Here is a 22,187-nt window from a genome sequence, read left to right as displayed (position 1 = left end):
ATGCCATTTTTATTTTAAAATAATTAGTGAGACATAAGTGGCAAATATAACTGTTGAGCAAGTCAGGTTTGTATTGTTCTGCTTCTCTACAAGGAAGCCACTGTTATTATCACTTAGTTACTATTTCATGTGGGAACCTTTCCTATTCCACATACTCAAAAAAAGTGGCTTTTACATTTTTATTATTTTTTTAATTCTTTATGCACAGGAACTTTAGCTAAGTACTTAGTTGAAATGTCAGTTTAGACCACATCTCATGGTAAAGGGAAAGAAAATATAACACAAAAATGGTTAGCACTTTACCCAAGGTCAGAGTTAAAAGGAGTCTTTAAAACATTCTCCTGTTCTATGGCCATCTAAACATTTATATATCGACCTGATGATTCAATGCTGTGTGCACACAGTCCAAGTTTTGTGGGGATTCTGGTTTGAAAGGTCAGTATTTGAGACAAAGGAGAACACAGGCTTCCCCTGCAATCAAAGTAGTGTGTTCCTATGAAAGCTTTTAAGCCAAGGTGGGAAAAGCAAAGAAGCAATTACCTCAAGACACATCTTCCTAATGGATGCACAAAATAATTCCAGGTAAAGCAGAGATGCTCACAGATCTGGCTGAAAGCTGTGGTGGCCTGGTGCTGAATGTACACCCGTTCCCAAAGAGGGTGGGGAACAGCATTGGCGGTGCCACTCTGGCTGCTCGGGGCTCAGGGTGCATGCTGCCTCTCTAAGGGGCTCACAGAAAAGCAAGTGTTGAACACTATTTTCATTTTTCACCTTTTTTCATAAAAGTGAACATCCTCTTTATTTCCATTAAGTGAAGATTTACTCTCATGAAAGCAAAACAGCATAAAGCGGATTTTTGAAAAGTGGAGGGTACCTGCAACTGTTTGATTTCTGTATCATATGAAATTTTACAGGTAAAACTATCCTGTGGTGTTGGGCGTGAGAAAGTGAGCAGTGACTGGAAGGAGTCACCTTCTGGGGGTGCTGGCTTATTAGATGGTTGTATTTACTTTGAAAATTCATCAAGCTGTACACTTAGGACTGGTGCATTTCTCAGGATGTATGATATACTTCAATAAACTTTTAGGTAGTGTGTTAGAACTCTAATGGCTATAATTTAAAATAGAAATAAGGAGAGAAAATTTAGGGGAGAGAAGTAAAGAGCGCCATAAGAAACTGTGTATCCTTTGAAAAGACCATAATCTAACAACTTCTGAAAAAGGTTGGGGGTGATTAAGTCAGAGGAAAACTGGATCCCTGGAGAACTGTATAATGAGCAGAGGGGGTACACACAAGGAAAAGGTGAATCTAAATGGGGGGGAGGGGTGGGAGGGAAGAGATCCCGACCTTTTGTTAAGAGGCAGGTGTCCAGGGAATGGGGCAACAGTACCCCCCACACTAGGATTACAGTGAAGGAGCACTAACAAAACCAATGTTTTTTTTTCCTTTTTTAAACAATGATCTCTGCTTGTCCACCATTGTAGTTATAATTAGAAAATGTAATTCCTCCCTAGCCCTTAACTCACTGGAACCCTGTAATTAGCTTTGATTATTATCTACTAATCATGCATTGTATCTGCAGAAGACATAAATTTGTTTTCTTTTGAGTTTTACATATTATAAATATTTTTGCTCATTACAATGAAATATAATATGTATCTGAAAATGTAAATCCTATCTCAAAGTTCTCCTTCATATAAGACACTACTAAAAATGTTGAGAAAACAGAAACTGACTCAGAAAGAGATTTAATTAAACAAACAGATAGATCCAAGATTTTAATCTGGAATCTTAGCTACAATATGGTAATAACTTAAAAAAACAAAACAATAAACAGTCTTTTGGAAAGAAGACACATTGCCTGGCATTTGGTGAACTCCATCTTGAGTCCAGTGACACTACGTGATTGCAGATTGTTTTGAAGTGAATGGATTCAGCTTTTTCTAAGGTATATATATAGGAACATTAAGGTCTGTTCAAACCCAGTACTGTGCTGACAAAGCTTAGGCAAATATGGAGACAAGAAAAACTTCCAGATTTACTTACATGTAGAAAACAGAGCACTATCATTAAATAGAGATTCCCTACCAATGTAATGATAAAATCAAATAATTTATGTGGTTACTTGGAAAAGAATCTTTCAACCTTTAGAAGTATAGGCCCTTCTGACCTTGTGTTCTATTGGATTTGTCTGACAACAAGAAGTAAAAGAATTCTGTGGCTCCATTGTCTCAACAGTGGGATCTAAGAAAACACTGGCAGGACTCATCAGAGAGGTTTATGAGCCTGCAATTCAAAGAGATTAAAAGGAAAATCTACGGAGATTCTTTCACACTGAAGAATAACATTAAATAACTATTAGCAGCTTGGTTCAGTAAAGCTTACTAGAGCTCTCGCTGGGTCATTCACAACTTTCTAAAAGAGGAAAGGTTTTTTTCAGCTCCATTTGGGAATCCATAAATATTTCTTACTTCTTACAAGACAATGGAATTCCAGTCCTTTAAAACTTCCTCCTAATGATAGTAAAATTTCTAAAACAGCTCTTTGTTTGCTGCCTAAATAATTACACTTCCTAATCCCGGGAAACCTTTTCTAACTATAGCTACAATTCAAATAAATAAGTAAAAATAAATAAATAACAGCAACAAAAAGCTACCACGAAGAAGAATTTAACTTTATGGATGAGATATCTAACAATCTGATTCAACCATTCAACCCACTACTGACCAAAAGATCCAGTCTAAATGTAACTCTCTCCCTACTATTCAAGTATGGGACTGCTGTGTGTTACTCAAGTGAGCAAGTCCCCAGAACACTCTTATTTAGCAATTGGTTTACTGTATTCATTTTTATGCCATTTTAAATACTTAAAAGTTTATTTCCAACTGACAGATGCCATCAAGTGTGGTAAATGCAAACAGCAGTATTTTCCTTTAGGTTAGATCTAAACTCAGTATCTTGCTGCTTTAAAACCAAATAATTTTAAACAATCACCTTCTTAAAAATAATTTCACTTAAAAATCATTTTTCATATAGTAAATAACTTGAAGAAAATCTGTTTCTTGCCCTTAATAGTCACTGTTCTTGGAACAGTCTCTGTCTTGGTAAGAGACTCAGAATCAGGCAATGTTTAACTTGAAACCTGCTCATTAAATCATAAAGCTCTATAATTCTTTCTCAGATGAAATTAAAGAGTCACAACTGCAAGGCTTTTGATACTGATGAAAAACTACAAACTTGGGCCTTAATTATGCACTTGAGCTATGGAGCTTTCACAAACTGAACATACACCTAGTGCTAATGAAAGGTACCAAATGAATCCGGAAACTGAATTTCATGTTTCACTACAGAAAGGTAGAACACAGCAGCAGAATTAAGCCTGGCCTCTCACTCTGACCCTGAAATTGCCTCATTCCTAATTATTTGGAACTAAAACAGTAGGCTGTACACACCTATTCAAGACTTGGCAACCCAGCACAGTGATTAAAGTCAGAGAAGGGCTTTGAGTTTCCCCTCAATCATTAGTTATGTGCCCTTTGTCAAATAACTCAGCCTCAGACTCCTCTGGAAAACAGATACTAATATCTTCCTTACAAGGTTGTTAAGCAATGATTCAAAGACAATTGCCATAGTTCTAGTGCTTAACAAATGGCAGCTATTTTAACTTATTAACTCACAATGTTTGTGTTCACCTGTCTGTAACAGAGCATAGGAAAATGATTCAACTGTTGCAGTTGGGGGAGCCTCAGGTACCACAGTGTAGCATGGCTGCCACTTCTGACCTTGTCTGGATTTGTAACAGTATTAAGAAATTTTATGTACTTTACTACTGTCAGTACCATTAAAACTGATCCATTATTATCAAAGACACTGTCCAAATTATTATTTAGTCTTTCCAGAACATCAAACAGAACTGAAAGATAGGCGCCATGGGGGGGGGGGGTATCAAAATAATTTGCGGATTAAATTCAGAGGTCAGACATAATGACAGTAGGTTAGAAAGTCAAGTAAGGCTTCTCTTGGGGATGGGGGGCGGTGTGAGTGGAGGTAGGACTAGAATTGCTATCTTGAACAGAGAACACGCTGTGAAGAAGCAGAAGGGGAGGGTGTTCTGAGTAAAACTACGAACAGCATAAGCAGAGGCATTTGGGAATCCCCAAATGGATGGCGAGAAGATTCACATCAAGTTTGTGATCGCTGATGAGGTTGGAAAGAGTAACTAGGGTCAAACTTGAAAGCTGCTGTCCCATTTAAATTCCAGGTGAATCGGTTGTGTTAGGGAGTGGGTATAGTTATACATGTTCTTAAACAAGAGTGAGAATACAGAAAGCTCAATCAATCAAAGTGAAAATGACTTTTGGAGAAAGCCAATTAGCAGCTGTGGAAATAGTGTAAGTGTATGTTATAATCCGGGCATGGATTGCTGTGGTAGCTATGAGAATAAAAAGATCACCTACAGGGAAAAAAAAAAAAAGAAAACATTAAAAAAGAAATGCCAACCTTCATTTTTAACTCATTGGTTATATACTGAGCAAACTAGAAGTAATCAGAGTGTAACACGAAGCAAAGATTTCAAGTCTGAGTGTTGAAAACAAGCAATAGGAAGGGTGGGCCCAGCCTCGGTTTTGAACCCATTGTTTTCATTTGGGTCAATTACTCGAGTAGAAATTGGGAAAGAGATTAAAGACGAGAAACAAACTTCCTAAAGCCCTACATTTTCTCTGTTATTAAATTAGAACTTCCCATTATGTCCAAGTATTACAGGAGTATAACTACAGTCTTGCCCAGAGGTTTCTATAGCTTTATTTGAAAGTAGCCAAATTTTTATTCAAGATCACTGAGAAATTACAAAAGCAGTTATTTGTATTCAAATAAAAGTAACAATGTGAACACTCACCTTCTTGTCACAAATAAGATGAAGCAAGGGGACCCTCACAGAAAGTTTTATCTATATTATCTTCTCTCTCTGAAGAAAGGCCAGTCCCTAACTGTCTAGATGGATTTTCTGCATCATTTCACATACTTACTTTTCCCAGAAAGAGTCACCAAAAAAAAAAAAACATGCCCGCTGATGCTTATCTCCAAGTTTTACCTGCAGCACATTTTTATAACCAATTTTCAAATTCCTAAAATCAAATGGAGATACTGATATAGCCATAAGTGGAACCTGACTAATACAAGTATTTTATAAGGGTCAATTTTAGCAAATAATTTATATAAATATCTACTGGCCTTAGGTTATTATTCCAAACAGTGAACCCAAATTCGCATTATCTACATTTAAAAGTATTAATTCCCTTCTTATGGAATTAATTAGTTTTTAGTGTTAACTTGATTTTAAATTTATTTTAAATTTAAGAAATTCCATGTTGATTCAGTTCTCTGGTGCATAGACGATGGTAGGGTTTTAAGGTATGTTCCTCATTTGGTCCAAGATTTATTCTCAAACATTTATCCTAATAAATAGATGAAGTGAATTGTGTAATACCAGAAATGATTTTTTTCTACCTAGGTAAGGAGAGAGTAGCTTCAAGTAAAGACATTAACTTTACAATGTCTCGCTTAATCCCCGTCAGAGCCCAGTTGTGTAGCGTGAAGGCTCTAGCTCACCGAAATAATTCACTAACAGAGAACCAAGATGCATCTTAATGTAAAATAATATACTACCAAGGATTCCAGACACAATCTGTTGTGTTTTTTTTTACAACATAATTTAATTTGACTGACTTCATCCGAACGAAGGTCTGTTCCTCTTCAGATCATAGTGAAGTAACCTAAGCATAAGCTGTGTCTCTCTAGAAGAGCCACCGGGGCATCAGAAATGTGTGTGACTCACGGTACAAAGCTACTGAATCATGATCCCTATTCTTTTCCTATGATGCCCTTCTGACCTGCTTTTAAACATGCTTAATATATAAGAAAATACCCCACAAGAATTATAGAGGTGCAAAAATCTGTTCAACAGGTATTTTCATGTGAACATTTTATAAATCCTAAAAGAGATTTTCCAAAGTGTTCACCTGGTTGCTGGGAGTGCAAAGACTAACCTTGAATAACTACATGCCTGTCAAAGGGAACGTGGAAAGCAGTCTCTGGAAGCATACTTAAAAACAATACGATAAATACGTCTAACTGAAATTAACTGATTAAATTCACTAGTTAACCCTGCTTTCAAAATCTGTAATATCTGGGAACTGAATATTACTCATCTTTTTCTAGGCCTGCGTTTCTTCAGCCTGGCCAACACTGCCCTAAAATGTCAACCAAGAGTATAGAAGTGGAAATGATATGAGAAAAAATATAGGTAATTTTCTTTAGGTTATCTATCCCAGAGTTTTCCTTTTGATCATTTCTTTTGTGAAGCAAAGAGATATGGATTCCAAGGGCCCCTTTAAATGATCTTTTACAGAAATAAATGGTTGCAGGTAATATATGAGGCTTTCCTTACAAAAGAGCGCCAACTTTGAGCCGTGAAATACAAGAAAGTATTCAACATCAGCCAACAAAACACCTCTGTCTCCGTCCCAAGTACACAGAACTCAAATTTATTTTATACTATACATTAGTGGAGGGCAGGAAACAAATATATTTAAAACACACCCTATGAAAAGAAAGTTCTACAATGAACTACATCCAAAAAGAATCCTGTATAACAAAGCTATTTCCATGTCCCCAGGGGGTGACCCAGAAAAAAAGAGTGCTTTGACCTGGTTATAACAAATTTTCTCTCTCTTGGTAACTTATCCTGGTCTTCAGCAAATTATCACTCTCAAAGGTTTTCCTTCTACCAAATCTAAATCCTAAGTGTTAGAAGTTCAAGTTCATTTCCTTCTTTTGAGGAGCCATTTACTGAAGATGGGTCAAGACGGAAAAATTAGTGTTGGTATTGAAGAGAAATGACAATACAAAACTAGGTTTATTTGCAGTTTTAAAAACAGCTCTAGACTAGGTTTATTTGCAGTTTTAAAAACAGCTCTAGTATGAAAGGCTTAAAAACAGCAAATCATGCAAATATCCAAAGATAACTCCTATTTCTTAACTAAACAGCAAGTCAATCTCAATTTAAAACTGAAACAAAGCATTTGCACCATGAGGAGGCTTTGGTAATAAAGGAAACATTCAGTACCTGGGTCTGGGCACTAAAATGTCATGGAAATGTGTATTTCCGCTGTCACAGCATAGCTCACCCACCTGAAACGCCTGCAAGCAGACAGGCATTATATATAGAAATTCCCAGAAGAGCTGCCTGTTCATCCTAATCAAGCTCAGTCTCACTGTATTTGGTTTGTCTGAACTTTGCTGTGACCTTATCAATGATTTACAAGAATCTCCTATGATACAGTAGGCTAGAGTTGCTTCCATTAAAACCTCCACACCCAGGACTCAAAGCTCAAAAGAAATCCACATTTCCAAAGACTTCTTAAAGGCAATAGAGAAAAACTTGAGGATGTTGCTTATTTGTTCTTCCAAAATTTCTTAAACCCTACTTCATGTAATTCTACTGCTCATGTTTAACCCTGCTCCCTTTTTCTCTCCATTTCTCATCTTCCCCACCCTATGCCCTAGAGCAAAAGAGAATATTTTTTAATTTCTGATCTCTCCCTAGCTCTTCCTCTGTTGACAGTAGGTTTCTAGTCAGTTTCAGATAGGTTCTTAACAGTAACAAGCTGTGGAGCAGCAAACACGCAGAGCAGCAGAGCAAGTGCACACCCTACATGCCCGACAATACAGGTTTGTGGACCATCCTCACCTTAAGCACATGAGCACCCCGGAATAAGGACTGATAAGCATGTGCAAAGCATCATGAGACACTGTCATCCCCAGCAGAACTTGGTCACTTCAGAAACATAGTTAACTTCTCACACACTACACACTCATGTTTATTAATTTCAACACTTCCATAGAAATTTTACTATGTGAACCAAGGTCAAAAAGGTGTATCTGTGGATAGAATTCACCCTCAAATGAAACCACTTCTACATTCCTTCTTCTGCCAGAAGTACAAACATTTATGGAAGAAATGCAATATTTGAAAGATGTGCATAAATATATTAGATAGAAGGAGGACCCAAAATTCAAAGCATATTTGAAAATTAATCCAGACTCACTGCAAAGGCACCTTTGTCAGTTTTTTAACATTTTTTAAAAAGTAAATACTAATCATCTTGAGAGATGATCAGTATTATGAAAGTCACTATTAAGAACTAATACTCCAGTATGTAAGCAAATTGCTCATGAAGTCTTTACACAAAGGCATCACAAGTTGGCTTTAACCTGTAATGCTGTGTTTTCAAGAATAAAGCCTTATTTCTCAAATCAAATTTTCATACCCTTAGTAACAGGAGCCTTATGATCATTCTGCTAAGTTTGATGGTGTGCCAGTGCAGACCATGGGAGAAGATTCAATAAAATAAAGTACAGAGACATGAGCTTTTATCAACACATCTGAGTCAATGCTGAGCCTGGTGCGCTATGGCAGAGTGCAACTGAGTGTTTTCCCCACAGGCCGTGGCTGATTATTGACTCCTCCCATTAGCATGTAGGGTGCATATTGAAGGTTCAGAGGAAAGGCTGGGGGACTCCTATCCCAAGGCCAGTGCTGAAAGACAGCCTATCACTTCGTGTAACTGCAGTCCATGTGTGACAAACCTGACCTACATTTCTCCCTTTCTTTCTCACAAGAGCCTGTCACTGTTTTAAGAAGCTATTTTCTAAAATGCACAAAAGAAATGACTTTTAAAATTGCTCAGGAAATGTACATTCTTAAAATATCATTTATAGCCATCTTATAAGGAATATCATCTATACAGGAGATAATCATAAAAACCTAGCCTAATATAAGCTCAGAGACAGCCAAGAGTGCTTTATGATGTTATCCTTTGTATTTTCCTTTAGACTGTCATTTATATAGTAGATAATCCTAAAAGTACTACAATTAAATTTTTAATCAGTACATAATTAAATTTAATAAAAAGGAAGTTTTTAAACATAAAAACATATTCATTAGGAATATATAATTAAACATTTTTCATTAGTTAGAAAAAGTAGCTTTCACAGCTTCACAAAAAGCCACATCCTAGTAGTTCTGTTAATTTCTCAATGGATACACAATAATCACTACTAAGAATAGGGCATAATTAGAAACAATGATGGAGGGGAGGAGAAAGGAGGCAATAATAACTTGGTGTAAATGCTGGAATGCGCTCCCCAGGAGCGGCTGCAGACTGCACTTCAGAGTTGCCAGTGTGCTGGGCTCCTTACCATAAGTACCTACCACGTCGCTGCAGGTCATACTCTTTTTTTGCCTCTTCATTCCCTAGAATTTTCCATGCCTGATCAATTTCAATGAACTTCTGTATACATTCCTCCACTGATCCTGCTGGCGCATCTGCACTCTGTTTATCTGGATGATACTGCCAATCAAAAATAAGGGCAGGTGATGAGTAGAGAGGGTTGGGGGAGGTAGGTTACCAAAAAAAACAAATCCAAATCTGAGCCATATTTAAGAGAGATGGTAATGAGAAGATGAAAACTAAGATTCCAAGCAATGAGACTACAGTGTTGGGCACAGGAGACAACTGCCAGGTTAATTAGAGCACTGGAGTAGCTATAAATCCACTGGTGACATGACCTGTCACAACGTGCAAAGACAGCATTTTCTGGATAATTTGCTGATGGAATCACTGGTCTCATGGACAATTTACCTAGAGAGGATGACTAACACAAATAGAAATAGGTACATGCAGACGGGCAGGACATGACAGAGAAAGAGTGCAAACTCTGCAGAGTATGAAGCTCTCCTCATAAAATGTGCTTGGCTGCAAATATCATCACCATGCACTACTAGCTTTTCTTTCGAAATCACACAATTACACTTTTTAAAATGAAACACTTCTCACCTTCTGGTTCAGCCCTGAAGATTTGAAAGTTATAAATCCCCAAACACAAATTTTTCTTGAAAAATGGTTGTTTTAGGCTAAATTTGTAGGAAACAACTTTCAAGAACTCAACAAAACATTTGAATACAAATTAATTCATTAGTAAATCTTTCTTACATTTGTTTCCATGCTGAACTTCTCCACACTGCTGATGATCCTCACTAGCAGAGAAAAAGCTACTGTGGTGTTCGGTTGCCCAGAAGAACTAGTGAACATCAAGCATGCTGGGACAAAGATTATTAGAGCAAACAGAATCAAGTTTCCATTTTTCTTTTGGCTAACTATTTCTCTTCCTCATTCCCTATGTCCAAATCTATCAGCTATCAGTATTTAAATATTTAAGCTAGTTAATATAATGATTAAAGAAAAGGAAGCTAAGGCTTATTGTTTCATCTTTTTTAGGCCATGATTTATTAAATGACCCTCATAAAAGTTATTCCCACACTGAAGTTTAATCCATCTTTAAAGTTAGGATGTTAAATAATGTACCAAAGCCAAAATAGAGTTGGCTATATTAAGATCTCTAGCAAACCCTTCTTATACCACGTAAAGATGATCTATATATATAACAAGTCTGGTATGAATCAATGTTATTTCATGCAACATGCTCAAATACACCACTAGCACACATCTAACATATACTTACATGTGAAATCTCAATCTCAGTATGCCATAAGCATTGAGTAAGGCCCTAGAGAAATCCCTTAATCTAGCAGCTGTATCATTTAAGTATAGACTAGAATACAGGTAATTTCTAATAGGCCACTAGAAAAACCAACAGTGGTTGGTACAACGAACAGAAAACATTGGACCTAATCATTTACCAAGAAAGCAAGCCCTACAAAAGAATTAGTGTCCAGCTGCCCCAAACTAAACGCTATCACTAAATTTTGAGTCATAAATCAGTTCTATGAGAGTCAAAGCACAATTTATTTTCACTAATTTGGTATTTTCCTGACTACTATTTTAAATAAATAATTCATCATCTACTATTTTAAATAAGGAATTCATGATCTGAAGCTTTTTAGATCTGTTGTGCTAACAGAATGGAATAAATCTTACACTGTGATATAGACAATTAAAAACGACAGTTATAGCAAGAAAATAAGTATGTCATTTGGGGTGCTAAAAGCCTCAGTCCAACCTGCTTTGATAGCAAGTTCCAGAACAAAAATGAAGGTCTAAAACAGACAATACATTTTGTGATAACAGCCCCCAAGGATACCAGGCCCTAATCCCTAGTTCCTGTATATGTTATCTTATTTGGAAAAGGGGTCTTTGCTGATGTGATTAAGTTAAAGATTAGGGAGATTATCCTGAACTGCCCAAGTGGGTCCTAAGTATCATCAAAGTGTTTTTTGTAAGAAAGAGGCAGAGGGAGACGTGACACACAGAGGGAAAGGTGGTATGAAGACTGTGCAGAGAAAGACTTCAACACTGGCCTTAAAGACTGGAGTGGTGAGGCCACAGCGGCCACCAAATGCTAAAAGAGACAAGAAACAAATTCTCCCTCTAGAGATTCCAGAGGAGCGGGGGCCCTGCCAACACCTTGACTGTGCCCCAATTACACTGATTTTGGACTTTTAGCCTCCAGAATTGTGAAACAATAAATTTATGCTGTTTTATTTTACTTTTTATAATTCTTTATTGAAGCATAATTACTTTACAGAATTTTGTTGTTTTCTGTCAAACCTCAACATGAATCAGCCATAGGTATGCATATGTCCCCTCCCTCCTGAACCTCCCTTCCATCTCCTGCCCTTCTAGATGGATACAGAGCCCTAGTTTGAGTTTCTGGAACCATACAAAAAATTCCCACTGACTATCTACTTTACACATGGCAATGTAAGTTTCCATGTTACTCTTTCCATGCATCTCACTCTCTCCTCCCCTCTCCCCATGTCCATAAGTCTATTCTCTATGTCTGTTTCTTCACTGCTTGTCCTGTAAATAAATTCTTCAGTACCATTTTTCTAGATTCCGTATATATGCGTTAGAATACGATATTTATCTTTCTCTTTCTGACTCACTTCACTCTGTATAATAGGTTCTAGGTTCATCCACCTCATCAGAACTGACTCAATGCATTCCTTTTTATGGCTGAGGAATATTCCATTGTGTGTATGTACCATATCATCTTTATCCATTCATCTGTCCATAGACATATAAGCTGTGTCCATGTTCTGGCTATAAATAGTGCTGCAACGAACAATGGGATACATGTATCTTTCTCAATTTTGGTTTCCTCAGGGTATATGCCTAGGAGTGAGACTGCTGGGTCATATGGTGGTTTTATTCTTAGTTTTTAAGGAATCTCCATACTGTCTTCCATAGCAGCTGTATCAATTTACCTTCCCACCAACACTGTGGACACTGCAAGAGCATTCCCTTTTGTCCACACCCCCTCCAGCATTTATTGTTTGTAGACTTTTTGATGATGGCCATTCTGACTGGTGTGAGGTGATAATCTCATTGTAGTTTTGATTTGCATTTCTCTAATACAGAGTGATGTTGAGCATCTTTTCATGTGCTAGTCATCTGGTATGTATTCTTTGGAAAAATGTCTGTTTAGGTCTTTTCCCCACTTTTTGATTGGATTGTTTTTTTTCCTGGCATTGAGTTGTATGAGCTGCTTGTGTATTTTGGAAATTAATCCTTTGTCAGTTGTTTCATGCTATTATTTTCTCCCATTCTGAGGGTTGTCTTTTCACTTTGCTTATAGTTTCCTTTGCTGTGCAAAAGCTTTTAAGTTTAATCAGGTCCCATTTGTTTACTTTTGTTTTTATTTCCATTACTCTAGGAGGTGGGTCATAGAGGATGTTGCTTTATGTCATTGAGTGTTCTGCCTATGTTTTCCTCTAATAGTTTTATAGTTAGGTCTTATACTTAGGTCCTTACATTTAGGTCTTTAATCCATTTTGAATTTACCTTTGTGTGTGGTGTTAGGATGTATTCTAATTTCATTATTTTACATGTAGCTGTCCAGTTTTCCTAGCACCATTTTTTGAAGAGGCTGTCTTTGCCCCATTGTATATTCTTGCCTCCTTTGTCAAAAATGAGGTACCATAGGTGCATGGGTTTATTTCTGGGCTTTCTATCTTGTTCCATTGGTCTATATTTCTGTGCCAGTACCATACTGTCTTGATGACTGTAACTTTGTAGTATAATCTGAAGTCAGGAAGGTTGATTCCTCCAGCTCCATTCTTCTTTCTCAAGACTGCTTTGGCTATCTGGGGTCTTTTGTGTTTCCATATGAATTGTGAAATTTTTTGTTCTAGTTCTGTGAAAAATGCCATTGGTAATTTGATAGAGATCGCACTGAATCTGTACACTTCATTTGGTAGTATAGTCACTTTCACAATATTGATTCTTCCTACCCAGAAACATGGAATATATCTCCATCTGTTAATGTCATCTTTGATTTCTTTCATTAGCGTCTTATAATTTTCTGTGAACAGTTCTTTCGTCTCTTCAGGTTAAGTTTATTCCTAGATATTTAATTCTTTTTGTTGCAATGGTGAATGGGATTGATTCCTAAATTTCTTTTTCTGATTTTTCATTGTTAGTATATAGAAACACAAGTGATTTCTGTGTATTGATTTTGTATCCTGTAACTTGGCTAAATTCACTGATTAGCTCTAGTAATTTTCTGATACTATCTTTAGGGTTTTCTACGTACAGTATCATGTCTTCTGCAAACAGTGAGAGCTTTACTTCTTTTCCAATCAGATTCCTTTTATTTCTTTTTCTTCTCTGATTGCTGTAGCTAGGACTTCCAGAACTATGTTGAATAACAGTGGTGAAAGTGGACACCCTTGTCTTGTTCCTGATCTTAGGGGGAATGCTTTCAGTTTTTCACCATTGAGAATAATGTTTGCCATAGGCTTATCATATATGGTCTTTACTATGTTCAGGTAGATTCCTTCTACACCCATTTTTTGAAGAGTTTTAATCATAAATGAGTGCTGAATTTTGTCAAAGGCTTTTTCTGCATCTATTGAGATTATCATGATTTTTATCTTTCAATTCTTAATATACTATATCACATTGATTTATTTGGATATACTGAAGAATCCTTGCATTCCTAGAATAAACCCAACTGAAAGTAAAAGAGGAGAGTGAAAAAGTTGGCTTAAAGCTCAATATTCAGAAAACGAAGATCATGGCATCTGGTCCCATCACTTCATGGCAAATAGATGGGGAAACAGTGGAAACAGTGTCAGACTTTATTTTGGGGGCGGGGGGCTCCAAAATCACTGCAGATGGTGACTGCAGCCATGAAATTAAAAGACACTTACTCCTTGGAAGAAAAGTTATGACCAACCTAGACAGAATATTCAAAAGCAGAGACATTACTTTGCCAACAAAGGTCCGTCTAGTCAAGGCTATGGTTTTTCCTGTGGTCATGTATGGATGTGAGAGTTGGACTGTGAAGAAGGCTGAGCGCCGAAGAATTGATGCTTCTAAACTGTGACGTTGGAGAAGACTCTTGAGAGTCCCTTGAACTGCAAGGAGATCCAACCAGTCCATTCTGAAGGAGATCAGCCCTGGGATTTCTTTGGAGGAAATGATGCTGAAGCTGAAACTCCAGTACTTTGGCCACTTCATGCGAAGAGTTGACTCACTGGAAAAGACTCTGATGCTGGGAAGGATTGGGGTCAGGAGGAGAAGGGGACGACAGAGGATGAGATGGCTGGATGGCATCACTGACTCGATGGACTTGAGTCTGAGTGAACTCCGGGAGTTGGTGATGGACAGGGAGGCCTGGCGTGCTGCGATTCATGGGGTCGCAAAGAGTCGGACACGACTGAGTGACTGAACTGAACTGATCATGGTGTATGAGCTTTCTGATGTGTGGCTGAATTCTGTTTGCTAAAATTTTGTTGAGGGTTTCTGCATCTATGTTCATCAGTGATACTGGCCTGTAGTTTTCTATTTTCATGTTGTCTTTGTCTGGTTTTGGTATGAGGGTGATGGTAACCTCGTAGAATGAATTTGGATGTGTTCCTCTGCAATTTTTTGAAAGAGATTTAGAAGGATAGGCATTAGCTCTTTAAATGTTTGATAGAATTCTCCTGTGAAGCCATCTGGTCCTGGGCTTTTGTTTTTTGGCAGATTTTTGATCACAGCTTTGATTTCAGTGCTTGTAATTGGGTTGTTCATAATTTCTATTTCTTCCTGGTTCGGTCTTGTAAGATCGAACTTTTCTAAAAATCTGTCCATTTCTTCCAGGTTATCCATTTTACTGCCATAATAGTCTCATAATCCTTTGTATTTTTGCATTGTCTGTTGTAACCTCTCCTTTTTCATTTCTAATTTTGCTGATTTGATTCTTCTCTCTTTTTTTCTTGATGAGTCTGGCTAAAGGTTTGCCAATTTTATCTTCTCAAAGAACCAGCTTTTAGTTTTATTAATCTTTACTATTGTTTCTTTTCTTTTTCATTTATTTTTGCTCAGATCTTTATGATTTCTTTCCTTCTACTAATTTTGGTTTATTTTTTGTTCTTTTTCCAGTTGTTGTAGGTGTAAAGTTAGGTTGTCTATTCTATGTTTTTCTTATAAACTTCCCTCTGTGTACTGCTTTTGCTACATCCCAGAGGTTTTGAGTTGTGTTTTCATCATCATTTGTTTCTGGAAAATTTTTGATTTCCCTTTCTGTTTCTTCAGTAACTTGTTGGTTATTTAGATCTCCATGTGCTTGTGCTTCTTGCAGTTTTTTTTTTTCTTATAATCAATATCTAGTCTAATAGCATTGTGGTCAGAGAAGATGCTTGATACAGTGTCAATTTTCTTAAATTTACTGAGGTTTTATTTGTGACCCAAGATGTGGTCTATCCTGGAGAATGTTCCATGTGCACTTGAGAAAAAGGTTTATTCTTCTGTATTTGGATGGAATGTCCTGAAGATATCAATGAGATCCATCCCATCTAATGTGTCATTTAAGACCCATGTTTCCTTATTAATTTTCTCTTTTGATGACCTGTCCATTGGTGTGAGTGGGGTGTTAAAGTCTCCTCCTATTATTGTGTTACTGTCAACTTCTCCTTTTAAAGTGTTTGTCTTATGGATTGAGGTGCTCCTATGTTGGCAGCATAGATATTTACAGTTGTTATGTCTTCCTCTTATATTGATCCTTTGATCATTATGTAGTGTCCTTCCTTATCTCTTGTAATCTTTATTTTAAGGTCTATTTTGTCTGATATGAGGATTGCTACTCCAGCTTTCTTTTGCTTCCCATTTGCATGGAATATATTTTTCTATCCTCTCACTTTCAGTCTATATGTGTCTTGAGGTCTGAAGTGGGTTTCTTATAGACAGCATATATATGGGTCTTGTTTTTGTATCCATTCAGTCAGTCTGTGTCTTTTGGTTGAAGCATTTAATCCACTTATATCAAAGTAATTATTGATATGTTTCTATTGCCATTTTTTAACTGTTTGGGGTTGATTTTGTATATCTTTTTCTTCTGTTGTATTTCTTGACTATATAAGTCCGTATAATATTTTCTGTGAAGCTGGTTTGGCAGTACTGAATTCTCTTCACTTTTGCTTGTCTGAAAAACATTTCATTTCTCCATCAATTTTGAACGAGATCCTTGCCAGATACAGTAATCTTGGTTGTAGATTTTTCCCTTTCAGTACTTTAAATATATCCTGCCATTCCCTTCTGGCCTGCAGAGCTTCTGCGGAAAGATCAGCTGTTAAGCATTTGGGGTTTCCCTTGTATGTTACTTGTTGCTTCTCCCTTGCTGCTTCTAATATTCTTTCTTTGTGTTTAGTCTTTGTTAGTTTGACTAATATGTGTCTTGGCATGTTTCTCCTTGGGTTTATCCTGTATGGGACCCTTTGTGCCTCTTGGACTTGACTGGCTATTTCTGTTTCCATGTTGGGGAAATTTTCAAGTATAATCTCTTCAAAAATTTTCTCATGCCCTTTGTTTTTCTCTTCTTTTTCTGTAATTTGAATGTGTGTTTGGTGTGTTTGATATGGTCCCAGAGGTCTCTGAGACTGTCCTCAGCTCTTTTCATTCTTTTCACTTTATTCTGCTCTTCAGAAGTTATTTCCACCATTTTATCTTCTGGCTCACTGATTCACTCTTCTGCTTCAGATATTCTGCTACTGATTCCTTCTATTTTTAATTTCAGTAATTATGTTGTTTGTCTCTGTGTGTTTATTCTTTAATTCTTCTAGGTCTTTGTTAATTGATTCTTGCATTTTCTCCATTTAGTTTTCAAGGTTTTTGATCATCTTCACTACCATTATTCTGAATTCTTTTTCAGGTAATTTGCCTATTTCCTCTTCATTAATTTGGACTTCTGTGTTTCTAGTTTGTTCCTTCATTTATGTAATATTCCTCTGCCTTTTCGTTATTATTTTTTTTTAACTTATTATGTTTGAGGTCTCCTTTTCCAAGGCTTCAAGGTTGAATTCTTTCTTCCTTTTGGTTTCTGCCCTCCTAAGGTTGGTCCAGTGGTTTGTGTAAGCTTCCGATAGGGTGAGACTTGTGCTGAGTTTTTGTTTGTTTGTTTGTTTGTTTTTCCTCTGATGGGCAAGGCTGAGTGAGGTGGTGCTCCTGTCTGCTGATGATTGGATTTGTATTTTTGCTTTGTTCATTGTTTAGAGGAGGAAACTACACAGGGTGCTCCTGGAGGTTGGGTGATGCCAGGTCTTGGATTCAAGTGGTTTCCTTTGTGTGAGTTCTCACTATTTGCTACTCCTTAGGGTTAGTTCTCTGGTAGTCTAGGGTCTTGGAGTCAGTGCTCCCACTCCAAAGGCTCAGGGCTTGATCTCTGGTCAGGAACAAAGAGTCCACAAGTGGTTTGTTATGGTATTAAGTAAGATTAAAACAAATATCCAAAAACGAGAAACCAAAGATCAACCCCAGACAAATGGCAGTTACAAAATCAGGCAAACAACAATTAAAATAATGGGATACACACATATACATATGCACTCATGAGCAAAGTGAAAACAGTCCAACAACAAAAAAAAGTACAGTAGGTTGACCTGGTGAACAAAGTAAATCAAAAATTATATTTACCAGTTAAAAACAAACTAACTAAAGCACAAACTGGAAAACAAAATTAAAGCAAGGTGCTAATTAGGGAATAAAGCAATGAAAATAAAACTAAAAAAATGTTGAGAGGAAAGGAAAGAAAGAAAAGTAGATAAAGAAGATTTATATACATTAAAGAATAACTGTAAGGGGAAAAGAACAGTAGGAAAGGCAAACAAAGGAATAAATGTATAAAAATAATAATTTAAAAAGTTAAAAATTAAAAAAGAGAAAAGAAAAAAAAAAGCAAAACTCCACAGAACTACAAAAGTCCAACATAGAGGCAGAGGTTTATAACAACAATAAAAAATGTGACAGAAAAAAAAACACAGCTCAAAAGCTTAATTAGATTTCATAGGGGTAATAAAGTCAACAACTACGACAGAGGGGGTAATAAAAAAGAAAAAAATCCAAAAGCATCTACAGAACAAGTCAAAACATAAGAATAATAAATGTTTTTCTTGAGTCACTGCTGTCAGGATTCCTTTCCCTCAGTGGGAGTCAGTCTACCTCACCTCCCTAGGATGCCCTCCAACACTGTGCTGGTCTCTGAACCTGCTGTGGGGGCAGCTCAGATTCTAATCTGGTCCTTCTCCTGTGTGTTCTTGCCCCCAGTGTCCACAGCTATCAGAACTAGTGCATTTTCTTTTGTGGGAGTTCTCAGTGACCTTTTATATATTCTATAGACACAGAATCTGCCTAGTTGATTGTGTGGATTTAATCTGCAGCTTGTACAGCTGGTGGGAAGGTTTTGGGTCTTCTTTAGTGACCGCCCCTGGGTTTCAGTTGTGGTTTTATTTCCACCTCTGCAAGTGGGTCGTCCACTAGGGTTTGCTCCTGAGGCTGCCCTGGAGGACTTGGGTTTGCCCCTGTGAGGGCTAGGTGTGGAGGTGGTGCAGCTGCTTGGGTTGCAGGGTTCTGGCAGCACCAGGTACTCAGGGGGGTTGGTGGCTAGGGCAGCAGGAAATGTAGTGCTCTAGAAGGGTATGGCGGAGAAGGCACTGGCACCCCACTCCAGTACTCTTGCCTGGAGAATCCCATGGACGGAGGAGCCTGGTGGGCTGCAGTCCATGGGGTCTCTCAGAGTCAGACACAACTGAGCGACTTCGCTTTCACTTTTCCCTTTCATGCACTGGAGAAGGAAATGGCAACCCACTCCAGTGTTCTTGCCTGGAGAATCCCAGGGACGGCAGAGCCTGGTGGGCTGCTGTCTATGGGGTCGCACAGAGTCGGACATGACTGAAGTGACTTAGCAGCAGCAGCAGAAGGGTATGGCAACCAGTATTGGTGAATACGCTCTAGTATTCTTGCCTTGAGAACACCCGTCTCTGACAGAGAAGCCTGGCAGGCCACAGTCTACAGGGTTAGAGTCAGACACTACCAAAGCGACCCTGCGTGCACAGACCCAAGACTTCTTTTACCTGTGGCAGCTCTGCCCCAGTGACAGTTGAGTGTGAAGGTGGCACAGCTGCTTGGCATGCAGGGATCCTGGCGGCACCAAGTGTGCAGGGACACAGGCTGCCTCCACTGCAGGAGTGATGGCCCTATCAGTCTTTTTTCAGGCTTTTTGTAGCTGGTGATCAGAAGGCCTCTTTGGCCAGTCGTTCTCCCTAGCTGCACCCATTCAGGCACTTAGAGGGCTCCCTTGCCTGGGGTATTTCTCTGATGTTCCGTGCATCAGACACATAGAGGGGGTACCCCCCTGGCTGGGGTCCTACCATATAGAGCAGCACATCAGGCACTTAAAGGGGCACCCTGGGTGAGGTCCTACTCTGCAGTTGAGTGCCTCAGGCATTTGATGGGCCTGCCTCTTTATCTTTCAGCTGCTGATGCTGAGGTATGGAGAGAGAAAGGATATGGTGATGGCTCCAGCCCCTATGCATGACTCAGCAGTATCACCTTGCTTCCATGGCTGCCTGGCTTTTCTCCACAGGCATTTCCCACCACAATCTCCTCCCTCACATCCCCTCGATCCATCTCTCCACAGTTAACAGCAGCCCTTGTCCTGGGATCTCTCCATAATCCCCAAACTCCAGCTCCCAGCCACTGCGCCTTCCAGGGGGCCCGCGTCCCTGTCCAGGGTATGTATGGCTGCGGCAAGGACTGTCTGATTCTCATTCCATTTAGGCTGCCACAGATCAGCTGTTTCAGTCTCAGCCTTAAATGTTTCTCCTCTGACTCAGAAAGCTGCCCCGATGTGGAGCTCAGATGCCTGCTTCAGTTCCACACCCCCACCCCCCACGCAGAGGGCAGGTCCAGTCCTACTAACACTCCTGTTCTTCCCCCTGGTTCCTTCATTAGTGAGTTGTGCGAGGTTCTGTACATTCTTTTCCGCTGGTCAGGTACTCCTGTCCGCTCTCAGCTGGTGTTCTGCATACACTTCTGTGTCTGAAGGTGTATTCCTGATGTATCCGTGGAGAGAGATGTCCTCCACGTCCACCTACTCCTCTGCCATCTTGTTCTCCTCTGCTATTTTAAAAGCCACTAAGTTTGTCGTAATTTATTTCAGCAGCCACAATAAATTATATACAATCTAAACACATCTACGGTTTAAAACTAGAATACATCTAGCACAACTTCTAAAGATATTTCAATTAAAGGTCTATTAATAAAATGGTGACTTTTTGTGTACAATGGTAACTGCTATGACTCTTTATTGACCACAGAAACCAAGCCTTTGATATTAGGTTTCAAGACTTGCTGATCCCAGTGAATGTGAATTTTTTTCCTACTATTTTTATACTGGAGCCCTCCCATGAGAGGCAGGCTGAAGCATTCAAAGTAGGACCACAAGAGACTACTGTCACTTTCCCCCATTGTTGAGTCTTATTTTATTCTTTGCTCATTTTTACTTTGAATCCCACCAGCCAAACATTCCCAACCAAAGCTACTCCTACTGCGTTCACTCAATGATCAAATGAAAGATAGAAAATGTGAAACATTTCAGGGTTTACTAATCCTGATTTAGTTCCTGGTTTACTAACTGAAAATCCAGAAACAGTCACAAAAAGACATCATGAACTTCCTTATATTGAAAAAAATTCCAGCTGATCCTATAAATAACAGGGGGCTCTGAGGAAAACACTCATCTAGCAAATACATAAAATACTGATACTCAACTAAAAGAAGAGGCATGTACTAAAATCAACGTTGTAAAGTTTATTTAACTTCTATTTCCTACCAGTACTAAATTAAAATGCATTTTGCTGAAACTGGAAGAACTTAAGTCACCTGGAAGCAAAGAAGTCAAAATTAAGAAATCAGCAAATTTTTCAACAAACAACTGGAAAAATTAAAGTTTAAGAAATTATCAATTACAATAGCCTCAAGGGGGAAAAAATGGAAAGAAATATGTTCATGATGAGAAGATCATGTCCATTTTTCCTATACTGATACAAGAATTTTATGCAATTCCTGAAAAATTGCAGTGAGCCACTTTGAAGAAGCAGACAAGATGATTTTGATATTTAAATGGAAAAACAAAGGATTTAGGGACTCCTGGAGGTTCACTGGTGAGAACTCTGTGTTTCCACTGTAGAGGGCATGGTTTGATCCCTTTTCTGGGAACTAAGATCCTGCATGCCACATGGCATGACAAAAAAATTAAAGGTTTTTTAAAAATAGATGCAAAGGATCTATAACAAGCAAAACAATCTTCAAAAAGTACAGAGTTGGAGGACTTGTATCACCTGATTTCAAGACTTAATATAAAGCTATGGCTGCTGCTGCTAAGTCGCTTCAGTCGTGTCTGACTCTGTGCAACTCCATAGACAGCAGCCCTCCAGGCTCCTCTGTCCCTGGGATTCTCCAGGCAAGAACACTGGAGTGGGTTGCCATTTCCTTCTCCAATGCATGCATGCATGCTAAGTTGCTTCAGTCGTGTCCAACTCCGTGCAACCCTATGGACAGCAGCCCACCAGACTCCTCTGTCCATGGGATTCTCTAGGCAAGAATATTGGAGAGGGTTGCCATTTCCGTCTCTGATAAAGCTATGGTATGTCTCTGGGGTCGCACGGAGTCGGACACGACTAAGAGACTTAGCAGCAGCAGCAGCATGTATGGCAAAAACCAAACACAACTTTGTAAAGATTAAAAAATAAAATAAAATAAAGCTGTGGTAATCAAGAATGTATTACTGGCAGAAATATATACAAATTGATAGAATGGAAGAGTCTAGAACTAGACCATACATAT

At 38.3% G+C, this 22,187-nt stretch overlaps 1 protein-coding gene across 1 annotated transcript in view; it reads right to left on the bottom strand.

Annotated features, from left to right (window-relative positions):
• DNAJC24 (DnaJ heat shock protein family (Hsp40) member C24) overlaps nt 1–22,187 on the bottom strand; it is a 78,112-nt gene that overhangs the window by 9,300 nt on the left and 46,625 nt on the right. The window contains exon 3 of the mRNA XM_068988503.1: nt 9,275–9,413. Coding sequence (XP_068844604.1) covers nt 9,275–9,413 — 139 coding nt within the window. The remainder of the gene's footprint in view (nt 1–9,274; nt 9,414–22,187) is intronic.

This window comes from Capricornis sumatraensis, chromosome 16 (genome assembly GCF_032405125.1).
Source record: "Capricornis sumatraensis isolate serow.1 chromosome 16, serow.2, whole genome shotgun sequence".
Classification (NCBI taxonomy): Eukaryota; Metazoa; Chordata; class Mammalia; order Artiodactyla; family Bovidae; genus Capricornis; species Capricornis sumatraensis.
Note: the sequence above shows the minus strand (reverse complement) of the source record. Positions and strands in the feature narration are given on the sequence as shown.